This window comes from Agelaius phoeniceus, chromosome 14 (assembly GCF_051311805.1).
Source record: "Agelaius phoeniceus isolate bAgePho1 chromosome 14, bAgePho1.hap1, whole genome shotgun sequence".
Taxonomy (NCBI): domain Eukaryota; kingdom Metazoa; phylum Chordata; class Aves; order Passeriformes; family Icteridae; genus Agelaius; species Agelaius phoeniceus.
Window position 1 is genome coordinate 7,824,537 of NC_135278.1, and position 26,306 is coordinate 7,850,842.

The 26,306-nt window shown below is 38.5% G+C and overlaps 1 protein-coding gene across 5 annotated transcripts in view; it reads left to right on the forward strand.

The window, feature by feature from the left end:
- AFF2 (ALF transcription elongation factor 2) overlaps positions 1 to 26,306 on the forward strand; it is a 326,975-nt gene that overhangs the window by 77,000 nt on the left and 223,669 nt on the right. For all 5 annotated transcript variants that reach the window (XM_077186245.1, XM_054641636.2, XM_077186247.1 and 2 more), the window contains exons 2-3: positions 7,929 to 8,049; positions 14,633 to 15,523. In XM_077186245.1, coding sequence (XP_077042360.1) covers positions 7,929 to 8,049; positions 14,633 to 15,523 — 1,012 coding nt within the window. The remainder of the gene's footprint in view (positions 1 to 7,928; positions 8,050 to 14,632; positions 15,524 to 26,306) is intronic.

Here is a 26,306-nt window from a genome sequence, read left to right on the forward strand (position 1 = left end):
CCTTAGTACATGAATGCACAGGCTGCTGGTGGGCATGTGAAGTACAATGGCAGTGAGGAAGTCATTGAGAGGTGTCGCCCAAACACAGTACAGGCTTTGGCAAAGGCTTCATGGCTTCATTGCCTTCAGTGAATTTTGCAGAAACATCAAATCCCAGGACAGATCAAAATAAAAAAAAAACAAACCAAACAAACAAAAAAACCCCAACAACAACACCCCAAACCAAAATACACTAAGAAATATGTTACATTCTATTAAACTCAGGCAATGAAATTGAGAGTTAAGGTTGAACTTCTTTTCCTATTCAACCCCCTTGTAGTAATCAGTCCCCTTAGAGTCACAGCACATTACCCATCTAATAAAGCTTCCTAATCGAGCTCTAGTGTCCTGAATGTAATTCATTTGATGCCAAAAATGCTCTTTAATTTCACATTTATGTAAGTTTGTTAGAGTTTATCAGTGGTTTATTGCAAGTCATAACTAGAATACTGGATTCCAGGTGTTTCTGGGAGGTTGATATCAACACTTTAATGTGCATTCATTTATTTAAAAAAAATTACAACAAAAACAACCCCATAATATTATCTTAGCCAGCTCTTTTCTTTATGAATCAGATGTTTACTCTTATAAATACCACATGTTGGAAAGCTGTTTTATGTGACTGATGTTCTAATGACTGTTTGTCTTTTCAGTCCTTCTGAAGATGTGGTTATAACCATTTTTCTCTTAGGCTCCTTTTCCCCCCTCTTTTCTTTCAGTTTTGCTTTTGTTTCTCATACTGCAAATTTGAACTGACAGGAAGACTGTAATAGGACTCCAAAACATACCTTGAACACACATTGTTAAGCAAATTACAATTGCTGATGTCATTTACACGTGTTGCCTTTCAAAGGATGAACATGTTCATTTAATTTGCTTTTTAAATATCCATAACAGTGTCCCCAAGCATTTTAATAAAACAGAAACAGTTAATTATTGCCGAATAAGGGTACCCAAATATAGTGATCTGCAGCTTGCATTTAAATGTCTCTGACAGCACTTCTCCTTTGAAGAGAAAATTGTGTAAATTGCCAGTTATTATATTTTTTAATAAATAAGTCTTGACTCTGTTTCTCTTTTCTTCCCCACCCCTCTGCAATACTGTTCAACAACCCTACTTTCAGTGGGACCATTTCTATTACAGAGTGATTGAGCTCTGATTTACACATCAATTACCCAACTTCATGGAGATTTTCATGCTCCCCTAGCTGACATCAATGAAGCATAACTGCGTAAGCGCTTTATTTCATCCCACTTTTTGATAACTCAGACTGATAACTAATCATATTGAAAGACAATGTGCTATGATACAGGAAACAATAAATGCTCCCCTTTGAAACCTCATCTATTCTTTATATGCTTACTATCCAGGAGCTTATCTCTGCCATCCATTCCCCCAGAATTGTTCCTTCCAAATTCATGTTCAGGAAAGGTTTGGGGCTGCATAGGACTAAAACCAGGAGAAAACTGAGGTAAAAATAACATTTTCTGGGTGCTTGGTACATGTGGGAATAACTAAAAAGAATGAGGAACATGACATATACTACCCAAACCCTTAGCTTATATTTCCATAATTCACCCAGGGGTCTCTTGGGCATTATTTTCTTTGGAGGCTTTAATCTTCTGTATTCTCTATTAAATCTGCTACAGGAATGGCATTGTTTCTAATGCAAATTGTGAAGAGATTTAGCTCATGTGGATAGATAACCAGTGACCATCTCAAGTGTTTCTCTGCAGAACTGTTGAACATCAAAGACAGAATATTCTATATTTTAAAATAAATCATTTATCTTGAAGTGCACTGATAGATATGTTCTGTGCTAGATATTCTCAGTAACTATTCGTGCTATGAAAAGGAAGACAACATTAAAGTAAACATTAAATATGAAAGATACTAAGAACTTTTAAAGCTATTTTTGCTATGTCTTGGTTTGTCTCTGTCAAGTAGGAAAATTACCAGGACAAAGATGTAAGCTCAGTGGTGATAAACAGAGGAAGAAGAATTTTGCTATTTTAAGTGTGGTAGTGCTTATATTGTTTATCATTAGTGAAACAAAGGCTTCAAATCAGCAGGGAAGATACATTAAGTTGGCCATATTTCTGCTTAAATATCAGATTTTGAAATTCCTCTCATTTACTTAATACATTTTATAACCTGCTATGAAATTTAAGACCTGAGGCTGCTTTTTCTTTTTTTCTTTTTTTTTTTTTTTCATTTGGAATAAATGCATTAAAATACCACTGTTTGTACTGGAAAAATCTGCATAGATGAAGGAAGGCAGTTCTTCCTTTGTACAGAGTTGTGGTTGTACTCTGCTTTTACATGAAATCAGTGGAGTTATGTAGAGGAGGATTCCAATTGTAATGTATTTGTCAGAAGTAGTCTTTCACCTAGTTTGATTGCCAGGTGAAATGCTCTTTGCCTTGTGCTTTTAAGTCACATTGAAGAATTGCACAGGTGTAGAAAATCAAGTATGTGTTTGAACTGTGGGGGAAATCCTCATTGACCTGAGCTGGATTTCTCCTGTAAGTTAAATAAACTCTGAGTGGGTTTTGATTTGGGATGTTTTGTACCTCATGCAGGCATATGAGTTAGTTTTTGAGGAAGCCCAGTTTCCGAGTTTACTTCTCCAACTTCCTGAGTACATGTGGGCAAAGTAAAAACTATGAAGCAACAACCTTGGGAAAGGACTTTCAGTTCTCAAATTCGTATTATTTTATATCCACTGTGTCTTAGTTTAGAAGCTTGTGTTTATATTTTGCTTCCACAAATTACAAACATTTCAGTTTGAGAACTTCTTTCATCATTTAGGCATATCTGATATTTTAAGGGGAGGGGGGTGGAACAGGAAAATGTTTGATTTGATATAGTGTGCATTTTTGTGAATTGAGACATGTTATTGAGAACAGCAACTACTTCTTCCTTAAATTGTGGATAAATGCTGGCTTTTTTGAATGTCATTCATTTATTCTCATGGATATATTCTGTCACTGCTATAAAGCCTCTCTGCTCCTGCTTTTTTATTGATTCTTTCCCTGTTGGGCTCTTGTTGTTTTGACTGAATCAACAGAGCCGTGTTCTGTTCTCATTCGTGATTTGTCTGCAACATGAGGTGTTTGATCATTTTTCTCTCTTCTACTTTTTCTTAATATCACAGAGACTACTCCTTCAAACTTGTCTGGTCTGACTTCTTTCTTCTGCTCCTTCTCCAGTCTTTCAGGCTCTTTCCTAGTCTTCTGTGCTTTGGGAGACTTCTGTGGCTTTAGTTAGCACAACTTTGAAAATGAACCCCAAACGCTAGGGCTCAGCCTTTAGCTGTTGGTCTCATTTCATCAGCTTCCCTTTAACTCTTCCCTATAACCTCTTACTTTGTTGCAGTCTGTCCTAAAAGGTTTTTTCTTTTTCCTCCACATCTTTTGCACCACATCCTCTCACTTTCACCAGAGATGACTGCACTGTACTTTCCAGTGCCCCAAATTTTATTCTCCTTCTTGTTCTCCTTTTGTAGCCAGCGCTCATCTGACTTTTATCTCTTATCTCCAGATCCACATTTTTAGCTTCTAGTCCAAAACCTGTGTGTATGTCTGTTATCTTTTGCCTTGATATAACCTCCTTCTGCCTCAGCCACCTCCTCCTCTTCTCTGTTCTCCAGGGACTGGGCTGGATTGTCCCCACAGCCATCGTGGGCTGCAGTGGGGTGCAGCTGCAGCTCTGCTGTCCTTGCTGGCACCCTGCAGGCTCACACAGGCTGAACCCCTAGCCTGTCACAGGGAACAGCTCACCACTGTCCCCACACTGTGCCTGTGGCTGAGAAGAATGGCAAATGGATCTGTGCTGCTCTGATTGCAAAGCAGTAAATATCCAGTGCTGTTATTCAAAATGCATTTTGACCCAGTGTTAGCATACCAAAACAACATTGCAGTTGTAGTTGCTATTCTTTCTGCCATATCTGCCATGCTGGTAATTTGTAGGTTGATGGTCTGCTGTGCTCTTGTACTATTCTTAATGCTCACCATTCCTGGTCTTCTCAGATTTATATACAGGCTTCCCCATTCAAATTCAATTATTAATCTAATAAGTGGTAACAAAACAATAGAGCTCACATATTTAAACTGTATTGTCATGTAATGGTTGTGTCTAGGGAGCTGCCCTCTTGGATATAGTGAGTATTGTGGCCTACAGCTGTTTTCTTCTGTATCTCTTTTATAAAATGTTTATGAAAGCCTGTATTGTGATATCCTGCTCTCCTGGCTTTAGAGGAGTCACGAAGTCCTTCTCATACAAGTGAGACAGACTGAACTCTGATGTTCCTCACAGTATCTGACTATAGTTTTCACTGACACCTTCACCACTAATCACATATCTGTATTTCACAGAACATTAGTTAAGCTAAAAATTAAACATAAGTCCCAGAGATTGCATTGTGTCTGCAGTAAGAATTTCTGGAGAGTGTCCCATTAGGTTCTCTGCACTGCAGCCTTAAGATCTAATCAGCATCCCTCTTTGAATTATACAGAACCCAAATAAGTTGTTATCATAATCTGTGTATGATCTCACAATATTTGACTTCCTGTAGCCACAACCAGCTCTGTGTCAAGCACTGTCATAGCAAAAGTATATTTGCAGAGAAATAAACCAAGTAATGGTCTTGACAGGATGAACAACCACTTCCTTTTGCATAGATACTTTGTACACTTAAAGCTGCCCTGTGACTGCCAGTAGGAAGTTCAAAATGCAGCTTTATTTTATTCTTTTGTTCTCACAAGAGAATATACGAGAGTGAGATTTGGATTGAAGCAGAGATAACAATTTACTTAAGGTTTTGTTTGTGTTGAAACATGGATTCTCACAGTTTTGTAGACTGTAAACGTTTTTTGGGTCTAGGGCTTGAGGTGTGCCTTTGTACTCACCTCTTGGGTGCCTGAAATAGAGATCTTTCATAAACACAATAAAAGAGAAACACTTCAATGTGTTGTGTTGGAAAATACTGTATTTTCAAACTTTAAATGTTAACATTCTAAACACTGTGTTAGTTTAAGTTAATGTCTTTTAAAGTGATTATGCCACTTGGAATTACACCGGTGCTGTTTTCATAGTTTTTGAAGTTGTGGTTTTGTAACGTGTCATAAAGCGTATCTTAGTATTTTTTGAGTCTTTGCTGCTTTTTCTCAGATAGGATATGGCATAATGCCTCACTTGGTTTCCTAAATACTTTGCATGCTTGTGACCTGAGCTGGCTTTTAGATAACAAAATGCTGTAACCTCACATGAGGGGTAAGATGGGTTGTGTGCTGTACTCTGTGATCTCTGTGACCAGATTGTTTGATCTGAATGTGCCCAGGATTTCACCCTGAAACCCCAGGCCCTGGAAGCCATTGGGAAGCTGTAAAATGCAGCTCTAACTTTCATGAATAATTCTTTCTGAAGTGAATGCTGGGATGGGAGTGCTTCCATAGCAAACATTGCTTATGCAGGATATAAAATCTTGCTTAGACCAGATGCATGAGACTGGGCTTACAACTTCACTATGACCTGATCTTGCTGAAGAGTCACACAGTCTGTGGGTCAAACTGCCAGAGAAATCTCTGGAAAGATTCCCTCATGAGAGGGATAAATATAGTGTGTTCCAACTGCTTCTGGGCTGGATTATTTCTGGGTTAACCCCACCCCCTACTCCAGCAAAGCTGTGGGGAGAGATGGAATCAGCCTTGGCCTCATCTTTGGGTGCCAGTTTGGGAAACAGCTTGCATTCACTTACTCCCATATTTGTGGATGATAATCTTGATTTAAGATTCGAAAGGAATTCCCCCCTTCACCTTTTAGCAAACAGGTTGCTTGTGATTTGCAGTGTTACATTGGCAATGTGGTCATGTCTAGAATAGGAAAGTGACTGTCCTTGCAACAATTTCCTCCTCTGTCTCCCTCGGGAGACCAGCAAACAGTGCCAGCAAACTTTCTGCAAAAATACGGCATTGATTATAACACTGTTCTGGAGCTTGCTCTTGGTGTTAGTGATGTCAGTACATCAGAAGGTGTTATAAACAATTAAATTAAATAAAACAAAACATGCCATATTTTCAGCCTTCTAATTTGTAGAAGGAAAATGTGGATGGCAATCATTCAGCTCAGCCTATGTAGGTGGCTTTGCATTCAGTTTACAAGCCATAATCAAGCCTTATTCAATCCAAGTCTGAGTGGTCTTGAATTGCTTAAACCAATTATTAATTCATATTTTTTATTTAGAAATCTCATTGTGGCATGTCTTTCTTCTTTTCTTTCCTTGCCTGTATAAAAACAGGTGTATAAGTGTAAGGCTACATGGAGTCATCAAGCAACAGACATATGCTTTCCTGTGCTCTCCACAGGGCTTGCAGGTTCAAACACAACCTGCCTGAATCATAAGAACTTTAATTGAGTAGATAAAGAGGTCCTCATAATTATAAACTGCAGTAGGTATAACAAGAGGCTAAATACATAGCTGTGGTTTTAATTAGCTGGTGCTTCAAATTAGTAATTGTGGTTTCACTCAGAAATCAGTGACTTTATACACTGTTAAAGCCTCATCACTGTGCAGTTCATTCCTCATTATATCTCTCGGTGTGAAGCTTTCAATACAATATCATGCTGAGCTAAAAAGGCAAAAGTTGTAGATATTTGGTTATCTTCCAAGTGCAGTGGAGCTCTATGGAGATTTAATTCATTCTTGCCCGAGATAGGAGAATTAAGTGTTCTTTGTTACAGCTGGAATATGTGTGTTTGTGTGTAAGCATCTGTACATACAGGCTGTGTGTGGATGTGTGCATGCACGGCCAGGATCTATCAGGGAGATTGTGCTTACTGCAGATAACATCAGGGCATGCACCGAATCTGCTATTCAAATTGTCATCTGGAATTCGGGAGCTAATTAACTGACACAAAGCAGAGCCAAAAGCCTCATAACAAATCAAATGCGGCTTGAAAGCACAGAAGTGTCCCTTAATGCTTGTCACATGAGAGGTTGTCAGTGCAAGTTGAAGTATGCATCTTTTCCTTTCCTCTTTCCTTTGCTATTTTTCCCTCTCCTTCAGGGTTTTAATTATATCTCTTCCCTCAGAGGAGCAGGAGGTAGTTTGCAGAGCCAAGAGACCAAAGTACTTCAGTGTTATTCAGGGGAGAAGTGAATGTGGTCTCTCAGCCTGTCATCTAGGTCTGGCAGGTGCGCAAAGCAAGCTGACACGCACATAAGTGCCACTCACCATTGCTACACCGAGGTGCTAGATCCTTTTCTGTGTTTGTGTGCAGAATTATCTGATCCTGGCATCAACTATCCTAAAGTCTTTTCCGGCAGCCTGCTTCTACAAAACCCTTCTTAACCCCTCCTTGACATCTCCAATGAGGCCATACATAAATTTTAACAAGAAGTGGGACCGAATTAGGTGGTCTAAATCACACGAGGCTAAAGTGAAGCCTTGGGATGGATGTTCAGTGTAATGGATTTGTAGATGTTGCTGAGTTTCCTCGCCTTCACATTTGCTTTCCCTGCACAGACCCATGCTTTGTGGGCACACGTGTTTGTGTGCAGGTGCATGTGTGTTTACAGGCTGCTAGTACAAGGATGTCAAAATGTATTTTATTCTTCTGCATAATGCTCTGTGAATTGGTAAACAATATTTTCATTGTTTCATTGAATCACTTTCCATTTTAGAAGTGTACTGACTGCCCTACTGCCCAATTTTGCAGTTTTATGATTCCAGATTTAAATTTGGGAAAATTATTCAGTGGCTGTTTCTTTCAGAATTGTCCTCAGGAGTTACATTGTTTGTGATGGTTTGTTGCTATTACTGATAGTAATAAACATGTAACAAAATGATGGGAAAAATAATGTGTTGTCCTTTTTGTCTTTCTCCAGTCACTATGAGCAAGACCGGAGTGCACTTAAGCGGAAGGAATGGGAGAGAAGGAACCAGGAGGTCCAGCAAGATGAAGATCTCTTTGCTTCAGGTTTTAACCTCTTTGGGGAACCCTACAAGGTAAATTACATTGTTACATTTTGCATTTTCAGAATGTCTTACACAAATACAAATAAAGCTTCTCATCAGCTCTGATAAATGGAAGTATTGCATCTGCCTTGGTACTTCCACTCTTGAATACACTGATTATCCAAATCAGCATAGGGCAGCAGAGCAAACTGAATGTGCTGCCCAGGTTGCATTGGCAGAATCAGGAGTTTTGGTTACAGTCCAGTTCAAGATTTCTTCCTCTAACATACAGCAAAGTCCTGCAGTAGAAGTATGTGCAGCTGGTATTTCTACAAGTGGTTTGTACCTACAAAGCTTACAATAACTTCTTTCATTTTTAGGAAGAAAATATATCTGAGATTTTAAAACCAATGTCCTCTCTATAAATAATGAGTCCATAATCTTTCTTGTGCAATCATAACCATCTAAAGAAGTCTTTTGGGAGACTGAATCTTTGGGGAGCATAACAAGGATATGAAAGGGACTTTTGTTACAAGTCTTATTCTCTCTAAGGAGCTTTGCTGCCTGAGATTTTTATCACCAAGGGATGTCCCCCTTTATGATTTCTGCTGCTTTGATTTTCAGTAAGACATTCCCTAAAGAATTCATCAGAATGTAAATTTCCATATCTCTTTCTCCTCCCAATCAGTGACATCCATTGAAAGGCCACCACTTCATCTTTCCATTTTACATTGTTAGCAGCTGTAAGAGAGGATGAGGCTCTTTGAAAATCACCCAAAAAGGAGGAAAAAAGGCTGCCATTATTATCACATGGTGTCTAATAATTATAGACCATGAAATATGTGGTGGATGCACTTGACTCCTGGCTGTACTTTGGTTCAGGCAGGCTGAGGAGCAGTAGGCCTTTGTTTCTTGGCATGAGTTTGCCAGCTGGAAAGCCCCTGGCTCATGTTCAAGACAGTGAAGGTGTCTTGACAAACATTTCAAAAGGTGGTTTGGAAACCACCTTTTGAAATGTTTTTCAAGTGGAAGATAACCAAAGTACAGAGCAAGATATCAGAGCTAAAGTGAAGACATCTATCTTATCTATTGTATTGATTAGCAGCCAACTACTTTACCCTGTAAATGTCACCCCCAGGATGAGCCCAATTTGATCTCTCCCTGAAGTGCAGCTGCACTGCACCCCAGGTGACCCTCTGCTTGAGCAGGGATGCCTCTCAGGGATAAAGATTCCTTCTTTACCCAAGGCTGAGATCCCTTACCTGTGACATACACTTGGTAAGTGGCTCATACCATGCTGAATTAATCCTATAGAGCATTACTAGTCCATGTAGCTACTCAGTATTATTGTAAATATTGAATGGATAATTCCATTAGACTAATGTAAATGGTTATTTGGATTTCAGGAGGTAGACTAGTATGCAAAACACTGCAAAATTTTGTGGCAAGAACTAAAATCATATATCACCAATATCTATTGTATAATAAGAATGACAATATCTTATTTTGGATCTATTTAGTGTGTGTATTTGCACCAGGTGTACACAGAGCATGTGGTTTCTTTTCAGAAACTGAATGACTAAAAAGCCAAAAATTATCCTGATGGTCTTTCTGGGCAAATTTTTTTTAAGTTGATTTTCACCTGCTTGGCAGAGAAGTTTGTAAACTTCGTGTGATTAAGCAAAATATAATACAATATTGCCCTAAGAAAGCATTATAAGTTGTGAAAGATAAAAATTGATAGGAAATTGCATGGAAAAGTAGTTAAATATTCAGTATTTAAATCAGTCTTAAATTTGAAAAAACAAGTAGAAGCAAAACTAGATAGGAAAGCTAGGTCTTGCTTTCATTAGGAGAAAAAAAAGGGATGAAGTGATAGGCCACTGTTTCCTTTTTAAGTTCTGCATTGCTAAGACCCAGCCACAGTAGAGTTTCCTAGGCACTAATAAAAGCTAAATCTACGTCTGTATGTATGTAGTGATTTCTATTCCTAAGTAAGTGCAAAATTAAATTCAGGAGTTTGTTTGCATTTTTTCTAAGACAAGTGAAGAGACCCTGATGTGAGAACAAATATCCTGCACGTGCAGTCAGAATTTCTTCTCTATCTTGAGATGACCAGATGTTTCTGTGTTCATCAGACTCAAGGCCTTGTGCACACAAGAAGCTGCCCTTGTCTCTCCTGGTCACTCTCAGTGGGAGCAGAGTGAGATAAACCACTGCCAGCAAAGTGCTGTGGCCTCTGATGGGCACAGGCTCCACATCCTCACTGGGCTGGCTCGGCTGCTGAGCATCAGCTCCTGGTACAGCTGGTACATTTCTGAAAGATCTGAGGGTGGGAGCTGACATGGAGACTACAGTGACAAAGAGGAGGTTGGGGATAGCAGGTTTCAGGAAACAGGAAACATCTCTTTCTTTCTTTTCTTTCTTTCTTTTATTCACAGACCTAGTGTCCTTACTTGTTTATCATTCCTTCCTCATTTGCCTCAACAGTATCCAGAGGAGGGACCAGGTAGGGTGAGGGCAGGGCAAACTACCACTGCTGTTTCTGAAGTTTTAAAGACTGAGCAACTGGCAGCTGTTTTAAGACTGCACTAAGAAATTGATATTAAAAGTTGCATTAAAAGAGCAAGGAGCTGAGATTTTCTCATGGAGCCTACTGCCATTGTGTATCATGAGATGTGTGGAGTATCTGCCTTCATCTATCATCTCTCTGCTCTAGCTGTTACAGCCTCTTTCTTTCCCTCTGTCAAATAAAACGTGGGTGTTCATTATAGTTTTGGACAAATGCATGTTTCTACATTGATTCTTTGTAGTTTATGTATGTGTGCACTTAGATGAAAAGAGATACTTATTTCTGTGGGTGTATAAAATAAATTTTTCCATGCTTGTTAAAAGATAAATGTCTCCTTTTGAAGCTCCACTGTCTCATGTGGGAAAACAACACCTTTGACAATGTGATGACATCCAGCATTATTTTGGGAAGGTCAGGCAGTAAGGGTTGTGTTGCTCTTTAATGCAAGTGGGTTGCAGGTCCTGCCTTCAAACCCTGGTGCAACCTGTTCATGCTGGATTTTGCAGAAGGGATCAGAGAAGGGCCTGCAGTGTAACAGCAACAGACATTTGAAAAAGCAGTGTTGGAGCTTTCCTGAGAGAAGCTGTAATTTTACTACTGAATTGTTGATACCTTTTAATGTTTTGAATTACTCACAGATGAGTATTTCAAAAGAAAACAGTAGGAGTATTTATGTTACTTTTCAAAGGAATTGCCGCAGAAGAGTTCAGCTTGAGAAAGAGAACCTAATGGGCAGCATTTCCATTGTGGAGCCTTTGGTGAATATTAAATCATTTATCTTTTTCAGGTAAAGCCCCTCCATGCTTTTCAAGCTTAGCATAAAAAAGATCTCAGCTTCTAATCTGTGGAGGTTAGTTTAACTATGAGGCATAAGGAAGTGAATGAATTATGAAACCTCAAGTTTCACACAAATTTTCAAAAAACCCTTGTAAATGGGGCCTATAACTTAGAGTGCATTAGTTCTTTTCTTTGTAAAACTATAATGCAATAGCTAGCTAGCAAATTAGTCTTCCAGTAGGATTCTATTATAGATAGCTTTTGAAAGAAATAGAAGCAAATGCAGGAAGATGGGCATTTCCTAAATTAAGAGACGCCTAGAATGAGGGGGAATGCTACTAGCCATGAGTCATAAACCAGGCATATAATTTATGCCTTGGAATACTCAAAATGCTGCATTTCCTTGATAGCAAAAATATTGTGATTCAGCATGCTCTTCAAAAAATAAGACAGACAGAGGTTTTCTTTAGGAAATCAGCCAATTACCCAGCATATGAAGGTAGAAATTGTCCCCAGTCTGGAAGTAACAAAGAGCAAGGAGAAATTATGACTGGATTTTGTGTTTCTCATGCTGGTATCTGGGCTTGTCAAGAGTACTATGCTTCTTGTGCAAGTTCTGAATTTGTTGTGGAAATAAAGTAAAAACATTATTGTTATGCTTTATGTCTTAAATGCAGATGGAACAGTGCACTACATTCCTGAGCTCATTCAGATTGTGGTGTGATACCTAACTCTGATCTTAGCTGTGTGTGCTCTAATTTTATTTAAATGTAAGCCAAATTACCATTAATAATGGGGTTTTTTGCTTTGTAGTCTGGTCCAAAGGCCACTGAAGAGAGTAATTATCTTTCCATTGACTTCAGTAACCATTGGATATGAGCTTTAGTGTACTTAAAATACACTAAGGATGTTTAAAATAATTTAATCTCCATGGTTTTCAGTAAATATGTTTTTATTAATGTTCCCTGTAAAAGACTATGAATAATAATAATAATACCTAACATTTATACAATGTCTTTTATCCCCAGGATGTGAGCATTAGTTATAAAATAGAGTTAATATAAAGCAAAGTTATATTTATCATCATGTGACATGTAAATAAAATACATGGAGAGAATTAGGTACCTCCAACATAAAATAATTGAAAAGATCTACTTTCAAGTTAAAACATTTTCTCTGTGAGGATCTAGACAAGAGCCATTTAGTGTGCTGGGATGTTGAAGTGTTACAGTTATGATATGTTGTCAGTACCTTTATTTTTTTTTAACTTGTGCTTTCTGGAAAGTAAGCTAAATGCTCCCTGGAAGTGTAGCTGAACCACAGAGGTGAAGGTTGGTGGTCGGGGTGTTTTTGGTACTGTTATTTCCCATGTTCTATCCCGTAAGGAGTTAAAGTGTTTGGGCAGGGAGGAAACAGAACAAGTATGTAAGTGTTTAGACTTCGAATCATAATTCCTGCTGGGCCCTTAAGCACAATGGAATCTCCTTGTTTTAAATTTGGGGGTTGAACAGAGAAAGCCTGGTTTTGGCTGCTGCCCAAACAACTCATTGTGCAACTCAGTTGAAGGAGACTGCTCATATACAAAGAGCTTATTCTTGGCTTAGCTAGAATATAATTTTTGCCACTAAAATGACCAACCTAGGGACTTAGTGAATTAAAGTGATTCGTGGTTCTCCACAACTGGGATTATTAACTGTATCACTTAGGAGCACTGGCAAAATGTATAGAGACGGGAACAACATTGAACAGTTAATTTTTAAATCACTGCCTCAGTGCAGTGCTAATATATGTTACAATCCCTAAGAATGAGCAAAAGGAAATTTGCATTTATTATCTTTTTTTTTTAACATTTATCATGGCATATTCACTACTCTGCTCATCCTCTGACTAGTTCAGCAGTGTCTAATGTTAGTAGATATTTCAGGAGAAATCCATGCATGAATTTTTTCATCATTCAAACTTCTCTTTAGTACTTGGGGAAAGTGGGATCAGGGGCATAGTAGGATTCCTCACCAAAGAACTGTGACACTCTCTAACCAAGCACAAGCTCCTACTGCTGATTTTTCCCATCTCAATGGCCTGGTGTTAAGGTGCCATTGGACTGTGGCACTACTTGTTTTATTGAGTGAAAAAAACCCCTCCAAACAGAAGTAGAGTTGGCTGTATGATGACATAACTTTGTCATTTAATTCCAGACTGTAGAACTGAACCATCTGCTTGAACAGGAACTGTAGTTCAGCTTTGTTTTTATCCTTTGAGTCTTGTAAAGCCATGAGCATGGGGAATAAGATGTTTTAGTTCTCTGCTGGTCACTTCAGTTGAACAGAAAGGTCAGTAGGAAGGCTGCTGCTTTGCATCCATGTGGGGTGAGTTAGAACAGGAAGAGAGAGGAAATCAGCTGTGTATTAATTATAGCTTCCAGCTTATTTCTCCAGCTTTTTACAAGTGAAAGGGAAAAGGAAAAAGAAACTTAATGCTTCAAAAGAAAAAGTATAATAGCAGTGAAACAAATATGAGTCAGTACTTATTTAATAATTACTGAAAATCAAAGAAAAGCAGGATTAAGAAACACAACCAGCCTGCAGACAGCAGAAGAATCCTGATGCTTAAGAATGTGGCAGTCATGTCTGTTTATGTTCTATGAGAAAATATTTTTGAATGATCTTTTAGTTGAACCTACCATAGCATGTGGTAGAAGCTTTTTCTTCTCTGAATTCAGATTAGATACTTCAGGTCAAACTCTACTTTCTATGGAAAAGTAATTGAAGTTAAACTGGAGTGAAGAGTTTGGTGCTATTACAGATTGCCCAGCTTCTATTTATGGCAGGACTGTGGGTCAAGGGGCTGATAGAGCAATAACATACTTATATCAACTCTGTGATTACAATTCAAATGCTCAGTAGCCAGTAATTGTGCATTCGTGTTTCGCACGATATGAAATGTACAAGCCCAACATCTCTGACATAAACCCAGCTTATTTTGTGCCTAACATCCATAACTGATGCAATTTAAACACTTCTCTGAGAGCATATTTAAGAAAATGGGAAGCAGTAGACAAGTGTTACTGATGCAAGCCTGTTTCAAGAGATTCTTTGAACACAGTTATTGATAGGTTTTTCTTACATAACATATGCAAAATGTAATTGAAATTTAATTAAATGTCAGCATGACACCATTAAACAGCTAACATTTGCCATCTTCTAAGACAACTATTCTGAGCAGTAACTTGTAAATCAGGAATTTACTCACGCTTTTCTTGTCTTTTTCTTTATTTATATATTTTAGACAAATAAAGGCGACGCCCTTGCAAACCGTGTCCAGAACACATTGGGAAATTATGATGAGATGAAGGATCTGTTAACCAACCACTCCAACCAGAGCCACCTTGTAGGAATCCCAAAGAATTCTGTCCCACAGACGCCCATTGACAAAAATGAACAGAACTTTTTCCCAGAACCGAGGAACAGGATGATCCCATCTCATCAGATCAGCAGCAACTCATCAACATCAATGCCTCCACCTTCTTCATTGTCATCTAATTCTACTTTGCTGCACGGCCACCAGAGCAGCAGGAAGTCGAGGACAGACTGGTCACGCAGTGGTCACAACTCCAGTGGGGCCCAGCCAAGCCAATCCACTGGTCAGCAGAGTCGGACAAAGCACAGCTCTTCTCATGACCAGTCACAGGGCAGGTATGAAGATCTCTACAACTGCCAGAGTGAGCAGCATAAAAGTGGGGGAACTGAGGAGGCAAATGCTATGGCAACATCTTCACATTCAAGGAGGCACACTCATGCAAAGTCAGCATCTGGAGAACACACTTACAAAGAAAACAGTCATTCGAAGTCACCCACAGAGCTTGAGTTTGTAGGCCATGGTCCTGGATCTCCACTTCCTTCCACTTCTTTGTTAACTGCAAACAATGGTCTTTCCACTCAGAATTTCCCACCAGGACTTCACTGTAAGAACAGCATGGTCCAGCAAAAGCCTACAGCTTATGTCAGGCCTATGGATGGTCAGGACCAGGTACCCAATGACTCACCTGAACTGAAACCCCCAATAGAAATTGAGAGTGGATATGGAAATCAGTCCTTTGGAGCACTGCTGGAAGGAAAAGTGAACACACCTAGTTCGAAGAACAAAGTACCAAAGCTCAACATTCCTCCTGTTAGTGAAGTAAGTGGTTTAAAATATCTTCTCTCTAGTACTGCTTGGGTATTACATTCACTAAATATTTTTCTATGGAAATATGCAGTTGCACTACTGGAATGAACAATACAGTGTATTCCTTTTCCTAGACTGTGCATGACTTCTTTCAGCAGTTTGTTGTGATAGTCCCAGTAGCAATATTTAATGTAGTTTTTAAAGCACAGCTTGGAATACTAACATTTCTTGTTTATGATTAATATTAAAAGGCTAGATCTCTGTTGGGTGTAATATATGTGTACCAGCTATACTGGTTCTGGACAGGGAACTCTAATATCTCAGTTCATCTGCAATTTTCACTCTTGAATTCTCAGTTAGTAGGTAGTTTGATAGACAGATTGCTATTTTAAATTCTGAGGAAAAATGGCAGTGTTCAAATTTCAGTGGTACTAAACAGTCCTGCCAGTAAGGAGTTTATTTGCAGAGTTTGCTTAATTCCTTTTTTTCTTTTTATTGGAATTAATATGACTTAAGTTGTGAATAATGCTTATGAAAATGTGTCCCATTGAAGCTTTTATGCATTTTGAAGAGCTCTTAATACTGGGATTCAGTCCCAATCTCTGCAACCAACAGTTTAAGCTGTTGAATTTTGTATTGCTGGTCAGAACAGTAGTCCTGTGAGGAACATTTTAGTTGGTTCATATTCGTGTCCATTCCAAGCACAAATGTATAATAAGGATATGGATTGAACTATTTATACTCTGTGTATTTTTTCTCTTACTCTGAGTTGCTCTAAGCCTGTAACCTTTGGAAGGTAGGTGTACAGTGTACATATAAGCAGAATTGCAAGATAGGTTTTTCATAGCTTTCTCTTTTCCCAAAAATATTTCCCTGCTTGGTAATATTTTTATCCTAGGAATGAGGAGCGATGCATTCTTAAGCTACTTTATTGCAAAAGGTCAGCTTTTTCTATTGGAATAATTGTTTCAAGCCAATAATTTGTTTGACTATTTAAAAACTTGATGTTATTTATTAGCATTCCAGGCAGCAACAAAGACTGATGTGTTTTGCAGTAGAGCTTGGAATAATTTTCTGGGAACTGCATCTGAAAACAGTAAAAGGCCTATTTATATCAAGTGGAAGCTGAGGGTTGCTTGCAGATGGTGTTTTATTAGAAAATGTATTTGTTAATAAACGTAGCTTTCTGCAAGATTACTTTACAGATGTTTCTGTTTATTTTTACCTTGGGTTAAAAATCTGCTGGTGTAGATGACTTCAGAGTCTGCTGCGATTTGTCGCTAGCATTGTTTGGAAAGTAAATAATTGCATGCAAAGGAAATAATGATGTTGCAAAAGCAAATACTTTTTTTCGCTCCTGCCATCTATTAACGCTATGAGTCAATAGAAGCACTTTAAAGTGCAGAATTAATGCAAAGTATTTTTGGAAATAAATTGTACCTTTTGCAATTTGTGTCAACTACTAAGAATGCATTTTTAATTTCTTTACTTTTTGAGTGAAATCCTGCCACTATGAAATCGATTGAGTTGTTAACAATGTTTTTTGGGTGCAGAATTTCACCCACATTCTTCTTGCATAGCTCTAGGAACATCTGATATGAATTGTTGTTTTTGGAAGGATTCCTAGTTGCAAAGTTGAAAAATTGCATTATGAATTTGTTGCTATTTTAGTTTATATCCTGCGTAGTGAAAAGTATAGGTGCATAATTAATTTCATGTTCAGATAAATGGTAAACTCTAGGAAATTTAGAAATGAAAGTAGTTAATAATCTTCAAGCAGTCTGCATTTTGAGAGTGAATAGTAAGTTGAAGAGGGAAAGAAAACTCAAAGCTGTGACAAAATAACTTTCCTTTCTGAGACAGAACCCAGGACAATAGCCAGACTGATGGATCTTTTACAGGCAAATCTCCTCCTGAGTTTGGAGAGTTGGATTTTTTCGCCTGTGTCAGGACTGTGAACTTTGGCCCTCTGTGTTTTTCCACAGATGTGTATCCTGAATTTGATTTACCTTGCGTTCAGCTATAAAACTCTTTCCAATCCAACATTATAGATAACTGGTTTAGTTTAAGCTTAATCAGAACTGACAGTGCACACCTGTGAAACCCATAACCTTTTCAGAATGACTGCAGTGAGTGGCTCTGTTGTAATCTTTATACAATTGATGTGGAGGCTTACGATCCTTTGGTGGTGCTTATCAATTTATGAACCTTCCCAAGCCACCTCGAGCCATAGTGATCTGCTTGAAACAATTTTGTTCCTACTCCATGGGTTTCCATCTTAACACTGTTCCATGTGCTGGTGGTGATCTTCAAGTTAGCAATAGGAGAATTGTTTTCGGGCATTTCTGCATAATTTGCTCTGTGGTTTTCCTCCATGTCTGAGTCCATTTTTTCAAGTTTCTGAGTGTATGCAGATAGAATGCATTCTGAAAGGTTTTTAGTGATTCTTTCAAAGTTTTGCTTGTTCTTAAGGTGAGGAATTCTGTAAAGAAATAAAATTCCTAGGTGATGGTCCTGCAATAATGGCGTCCATTAGGGCATGCAGTGTTGGAAAAGAAAAAGACTGTTCTTGCTATCTTACAGAGAGAGAGGGGAATAAGTAACCAAATATTTGAACAAGCAGATTTAAAAGAAGTGCTCAGACTGATGTGGAAATATGGTGTCATTTATCATGGCTTAATGGAATAAGATGTTGAGTGCCCTGGAAACGTTCTGCCATGTGTAAGGAAGTGATCAATTTTATAACATAATTTGTGTCACTTGAGGTGTTGCTCTAAGAATCTTTGCTCATTTGCTGGGCCCAATTCTGCCATCAGAGATGCCCATCCATCTTTCAGCTGCTCTGTGCAGACAGCTTTGTTAATGCCTCGCTGCTGGCATGTCTCTGCCGGGCCAGGGATCGTGGGTCAGTGATTTCTGAGGTCCTGGAGATTCACAGGGAGTTCACACAGACTCACCAGGTGGGGTCAGGAGGTGGTTAGCAGCTCTTACACACCTGTGGACTAACCCTTGTCTCTGAGTGGGTGCTGCTGTGTGATTCCCAGACCTTGGCTCACCCACACAGAGCTAGTTCAGACCTGACTGCATCATGAGTGGCCATTTCTGGTAGAGAAATAGAAATAGCAGAGCCTCTGTAAACCTTTAGTTACGTTGTGGAAGGGTTTCTTTGTGGTTTTGTGATCCTATTGATTTATATTTACCTTTTTGCTTTGTTTTTCATATCAGTATTGTTTTCTAAGGGTAAAGGTAAAACATATTATGGTTTGGTGCCTTGAGCCAAACCCAGTGTAACCAGGCAGGCGGCCTGGCAGCCCCTGAGGTTCAGAAGCTGTGGAGCAGATCTTCATGAACTGGGAAGCCATAGGGTCATGATGGGAATTCCTGGGGCACATGCAGAAATCCACCAGATCTCATGACATAGGGTTGATAGCAATGGCCTTGGAGCTAAAACTGGGAGAGAAAATGTTAGAAAGCCTCAACTTGTAAATGTTATTTCCTGTTCCTTTCCTATCAACTCCCATCTCTTTAGTATGTATTTACATGCATGCTTACATTGCAATAGGTATATATTAATTTTGAACTTGCATTTAACATCTGATAAATTGTGGCAAGCCGGGAATGTTGCAAAGAGCTTTTGTATTATGCAGAATTCCACCTACTTAAATCCTGTGATGGCAGATGATTGTTACTTACCACTCGAAGAGAGCTGCATAGTTAAATCCTATGCATTTCTTCAAAAAAGTAGATGTTAGAGACCACAATAACAGCTGATCCTCTCTCTGCTGCTTTAAAATCCAGAATCTTGATACATGTATGTATATTTAAACCTCTAGGAATCAGATGCTTATAAATTATTTCAAATTGACTAACGCAGCAGGTGACAGCTGAAAGAAAGCCTGTACTTTTCAGATTGGGCTGAAGCACAAATCACTGGGAGCACTGAGTAAAGCAGAGGGTTTTAAGGTCTGTGGGAACATCAGAAGCTGCATTCCTGGAAAACCTTATGCCCAGTTCCCCAGAACAATGCATGGATTTCCAATAATGGTTTAGAGATGGGGAATCAAGAGCAATTGAGATAATTTTTGATTCTCAAGGCAGTTTTTAAATCTCACTACAGAATTGGCTTCATGTTCCTGCAAAGTAGCAAATGCTCATGTACAAAATTTTCCCGAAAATACAAAGCTAGGAACAAATCCAAAAGGCCTACGACATCTATGTCACTTTCCACTTATGGAATAAAAAATGGAGAACTTCTATTTTCACTTTACTTCTAGGAAAATATTTTGACGGGTTCAGTATACTGCAAAGTGATAAGCTTCTGTTACGTGTTTCAAATCATTCTGTTATCGCTGCATGTATTGATTTGCTTAGTGCTTTCTGAGCTAGCTATAAAAAAGGCTGTTCTCCTTCTGCATTAAAGAGCAAGAAAAATTGACAGGTAGATAACCATATTGATTGAACCTAAATAGTAAATGCAAGAGGCTTATATATGACTTATAAAACTCTCTATAGGAACCAAAGCCAGCATAATACCTTTTTTTTTTTTTTTTTTTTAATTTAATAGAAAGTAGATGCCTTTAACCAGCCCCACCCCTTCTTGATATACATGCTACTCTAGTTGCCAACTGTAGTACATTACCATGGTTCTGGGCAAACCACTTTTTTCAAATGCCAGCTTCAGTTGTCCCCCTGGCTTTGAGCTTGGAAGAAGAATGGACTGAATCACGCATTAAGATGAAATCCCTTTGCTTGGTTCATATTTCAAAAGTCTGAGGCCAAAAACAAACCCAAAGAGCAGTATTTCTTGCAGTATTAGAGGTTACAGCCATATGTTTTTAATTTGTAAATACTGTGAGAAGTAATGTTCTTATGATACTTCTAAATGAAGACCATATGACACCATTCGACTGAAGACCTCTTATTGTGGCCTTTTGGAGGCTACTGTCCCATGGCCTGGACAATGGCTACCTAAGCTGTTTTCCAAGGATAGTGAGAGGACAGCTTGTCTATTTTAAATCAAACATAAATAAGCATATTTAGGGCCTGCTTTTGAACCACTGTGACCAGTCTGCATTTCAGAACAGGGCACTTAAAGTCAATAGAATAAGTGTGGCTGAAAGAACTGACCGTGTGTGTTTGGTTTGGGGAAAGAAGGTTAGGTTCCTTCTTTCCCATTGTTCAATTGTTAGTGATTTTTGTTTTGTAAGCTATTCCTAATTTTGACTTGCTGTGAGGAAGAAAAAAAGTCTGAGTGAAGTTAGAGTTAACTCTGGGAAGAGTCAGACCTGTGGTGTCTTGAAGAGTGATTTATTTTTTTTGTAAACCTTTTTGAAATTCCCAGTGCCAGAGTAATTGCTTGTCTCATTTGATGTCTCATGAAATGTCACAAAGTAAAATGACCTCAAAGGCTTTGGGGAGAGCAGGAGAAGAATTTGTTTGGCTTGAGCAAAGATGTGAAGGCATTATTCAAAGGCTGCAGGGGGACTGTAGGGTGTATTCATAACTTTGACAGTAAATTTGGTGTATGACTATAGCACAATCACTTTTTTAAAGGAAAATATCACAAGCTGTGTAAAACCAGCATTGAGTGTTATGTTATCTCAATGTTGACTGTTAATGTACAGCTTGAATAATAACCAGGAGTTGGTAGAGCTAATTTTTAGCACCTTGGATCCACCTATCTGGTGTGCAAATGCATAAGGAAGGATGTTCTTGGATCTTAGTATTAGTATTCTGCTTAGTTGTCATCTAAGAAGGGCATTCTTTTAGGAACAGCCCCAGCAGGTGGAACAAAGGTGGAGCCTTTGCACTATTTTTTAATACTCTTCTGGAACATGGCCTGCTTTAATAAAAATATTCTCTCTGAACAGGGAAATAAACAATGCTCATGTAAGAAAAGATGGGAAAATGCCATTTTCATGTATTGGAATGTTTCATTGTGTGTGTTTTCACTCTGGGCTGTGATCAGTCCTCAAATGAATAGCATGCCTGCTTCTTTCTGAGAACAGGATGGGCAGATATTCAGGTATCAGCATTTGGCCTTCTGTACTACAATGAATGGCCATTTTTAAACCTTACCAACAGCTATGTTAAATTTTATTTTATCTGATGCAACCTCTAAAGTAACCCACAGCTAGTTTGAAAATACCTACCTACGTATTCACTGCTCATTCCTGTCATAACTTTCAGATTTTTTTTTTTTTCACAACCCTTGTTCTTTGTAGAGAAACTGAGGTTTTAAATAGTCTGAGAACATAGAAGTCACATGTTTTTTCAAGTGCAGGCAGGAGACTGTGCACACATTTCTGCATGGGCAGTGACAGCTGTTGTGAATCATCGCTGGGACTGAACCTGGGGCTTCTCTGGAGAGCCTCTGCTTCTTAAACAACAGCAGGGACTCTCCCTAGAAGCTATAATTTACTTTCTCCCAGTGACACTCATTTAGTGAATATGATGAAAACATTGCATCCAGCACACACCTGTTAAATATGTAAAAAGAAGCATAAAGATAATCAGGAGGTATAAATGCAGGAGAAGAAAGTTTTAATCCTGATGAAAACAGTAGTCAAGTAGAAAATTAGACTGTTGTATCTGGTAGGTGTAGTTCAGTAAGGAACAACTGGAATGCTCCTTGCCAAATGCCAGGACAGCTGAATGGTGTAGAATGTGATTGGGTATTGTAGACAGAGTAGGAAATCAAACATAAAGCACTTCAGATGTTACATGAGCAGTTGAGACAGAAATACAGCTAGTGAAAGGTAAAGAAGGAGGGACAGCACCATATATTAAAAGCTAGATGAAGATTTACAGAGAATATTGCAACAGGTAAAATAAGACCTAGGGAAAGAATCAGAAGAAAAGGTTACTCAGACAGCAGAGGTGAGGAGGACATGGAGGAGATGCAGGTGTGATGTGAATGTACAGTGAGCTCTGGTTGGGCTCTCAGCAGGAACATGCTGACCATAGGGCAGCACATGGACAGGGGGTGTAAGCTCAGTGAAACTGGGCTCTCCATATGGGAAAGAGCAACTGCAGTGCTCAGGTGTGGTCACCTTTCTGGTGGAGATCACAAGAACAGAAGTGCTTGGCTGCTCTTAAGCTGATCAGACTCCATCTCATGAAAAGCTGGATTGATACTCGGGTCACTGACCCCTGGTCCCAGGCAGCCTCTCCTGCTCTGTCCCCTGCATTCTTACAGGTGTGAGGTACTCACTCACAAGCACACCTCAGGCTGTTTTCTGTGCTTTTGTTTGTTGACATGCAGAATTACACTCAGATTTTAAACTATTGCAGCAACACAACATGAATCATACGTATAACATACCTTCAAAATGTGAAAATCAGAGGAGGTCTTATATGAGCATTTCTGGTTATGGCCAGAGCCACCCCACTGTGAGCTGTAGTCTCTGCTTCAAGTATGGAAAAGCATTTAGGAGCTGCAAGTGAAAACATCATATGGGAATACTTTAATAAAAAAAACCACAGTGAAAGAAAGTTGAACATATAACTTGGCAGTGCTCCATGAACTGCAGATATAGGTTAAAGTTATTTAGTTGGCAGGCAATTGCTGGTGTATTAGCAGTGTTGGGGAAAAAAATCTAATTTCTGTATTTTGGCTTGTGCAGTAAAGAAATTCCTCCCACATAAATATGTTCATTTCACCTTCTGGGAAGTAAAGAAAGGAAACTGTAGCTGCAGTCTGTTATTTAATCTTCCTGAAATTAGCATTTGGTGCTCAGGAAGATTGAAAGATTTAATGCCAATGCCTTCCTCAAAAGAAAGAAATGACACACCACATATGCTTTAGCACTGGTTAGACTGTTAAATGGAATTAATCAAAATCCATGTTAAAATATTTCCATGTGTTAATTAGCAACAGTTTGGAACATTAAAATACATATTGGCTTGGGAATAAATTAGTGAAGAAATATCAGATTGAGTTTGTGGGTTTTTAACTGCAACATAATATACTGTGTGTTTTAGAAAGGTAAATGTAAATACATTCCTCTGAAATGCTGTGGCAATGTGCATTTAAAAATTGGGCAATAAACCAATCTAAACCAGGCTTTTGTGATGGCAGAGTGATACCATGTCCCATTTTAAAAGAAACATTCGATTGTTCCCTCATATAATAAAGCAAGAGAAAAACAGTTTAAAAATTCTAAGAGCTTCATCTCAGGCCAAAGGAAGTTTTCAAATCTCTCCTGTGAAAAATCAGTGTGATGTAGCAACTGCCAAGACCAGGTCTCCTGTTGTGAGCAGAGGGATTCACTTCTGCCTTTCTCTTCCTGCTGGGTCATTGCAAAGTTTGTTTTCCATTCTCTTATACTGAATCTTAAGAGCAGCAGAATAGCATAAATTTAGGGTTGTTCCATGTAAATGGAACAAACAGAATCCATACTATTAAATTAATACACACAAGGCAGGTAGAGATACCTGTGGTAGCATTATAGATACCAAACTCCTCACTAAAAATAAGTGGCTATGGTTGGCCCACAGAGTATCCATTTCTCTTCCTAGGGAGGGAATGACTGCTCTTTTTCATGACAGAAGAGCATATAGAAACCACCTCCAGGAGGGTTCTTGGAGTTGCATTTTAGGTTTGATCGCCCACAATCACATTAGTGGGGATAATTTTATGTACGTTCAGCTCAGGAAAGTTAAAAAAGGTAGGTGGTGATTTTCATTTTTTCTATGGGTGCTGCTCAAGTAGCTATTTGTCCTGTAACATTGAGCTTAAAGAAAAGGTTTGGGGAGCTGAGGGAGGAAGAGGCAAGATAAATACAGATTCAGTCACTTTCCAGGCTAATGAGCCTGGAAATTTTGCTTGGATTTGCAAAGATCTCTGAGAGAAATCAGTGATCATAGGTCTAAGCCTCAATCTCCATTAATACTGCCAATTAATACTACCAGTCTAAACACATTTCAGTGGATACATGCTACTTTCCCTTTGCACATGTCCTCAGAATAATTTCCCATTGTTGTATCCCCCAGATGTGTAAACTTGTTGGGTTATATTTTGCTGAACTGCAAGCTGTGCTGCTTAAATCCACAAGACAAGCTGGCAATTGCTTTTGCTATTTGTAAATACTCAGGCATCCATTTACACCTGCCAGTATTTTAAATATAAACATTGAGATCATTCTTTCTTAAATATGTTAAAACACTAATATATACTTTGTAAACTTAGAAAATCATAGGAATCCTCAGGTGGCTTGTGGGGGGTCAGGAGTTGGATTTTATCACTTAAAGTTCATCCTGAATGAAGGCTTCCTTCACATCTTAGTCAGTAACCATAACATAGGTTAATCCTCTTTGATGTCAAGAAACCCTAACTTTCATGTCATCAGAAAACCTGGAACTTCCCCCAAAAATATAATTAGGACTAGCATATGCTACTTCCACTTGAACATGGTTAATTTTGAACCTCTCTTTGCATCCAGGAGTAGTTTTCTAAAGTGCCTTCCTCGTGAAGAAAAACTTCACAGTTTATTTTGCATTGGAACAGCGAGAGATTGTAACATCTTTTCTTCCCGCCAACACATGCAGTTTCACATTGACATGAAATATGGCACAAATTTAGCTGGGGAAATACTAAGAAGGGTACTTTTTATTCCAAACAATTATCCTAGCAACCACATAATTCGTTCCACAAACCCATGATCACAAAGGTCACCATTTCACACGGGTTTATGGCGAGCACCATGCACTGTGGTGTCATGGACCATAAATGGTTTGCAGATCCAAAGTTTGGAAATCAGGGATTTTCAGCTTTGTCAGTATTTCTGAGAGCAAAACTGGACCATTAAAGTTTCCTGAGGTCTGTGGAGTGACAAAAAGCCAATAAGGGGATAAGCATTGCCTGTGCCAATGGTTGATATTTTTTCATTGTCATAAATTATTTCTACCAGATAGAAAATGACTGAGTGGAGTGGAGGCAGGGCTGCATTCACCAAGGTTCTGCATACAAAATACATTTAAATCCCACTAATTTTTACATACAAGTGCTATTGCTTTTTCCACTCTGTGTAGTGATAAACTGTTTTTTGATAGTTCCTTGACACATAAAATACCCAATTCAGTGTGCTAAAGCTGAACAAAATAAACCAGACTGAGAAGCAGACCCTTTTTTTGTGGGGTGTTGAGGTGATGGTAAAATACAGTCAGGCTAGATCTGTCCTGCCCTTTTGTGATAGTATTGCTGTGGGTAATCCAAATAATTCCATATGAGGACTAAGGCTTTTCGGTTGTGATTAATGGAAGCAAAATTGGGCCATAAACGATCAGTCTGAATTAAACTTATTTAGGACTGTAAGCAAAACAAGGATATAGAGAATTATTGCTCTTCAGAGGAGAAGAAAAATTAAAATTTGCAAATGCTCTTTTTGTAAACACATTTTATTAAGATGTAACTGCACCTGCATTTCATCAAGAAAATCGTTTGCTACCATTTTTAATATACTTTGATATATTGAATATATTTGATTTATTTTGATAATAATGGGGTTTATTCTGCTTTTATTAGAATTCTGCATGCTATAAGTTCCTAGTCCCAAGTATCAGATTTTGTGAGAGATGCTCTATTTACTTGTAATTTTCATACCCCTTTTTCAGAGCTGGTGTTTTAGCTGTAATGAAGACTTCAGATAAGCAACCAGATTTCAGATGCTAAATGATTTAACTAAATCAGGAATATCATATTACTATTGACTTTGCTTGGTTGCAAGAGCCAGGTGCTAGAAAGAAAAATACTGCCTTTCTGTTAGCATTTTACCTTTTCTGGGGAGCACACTTG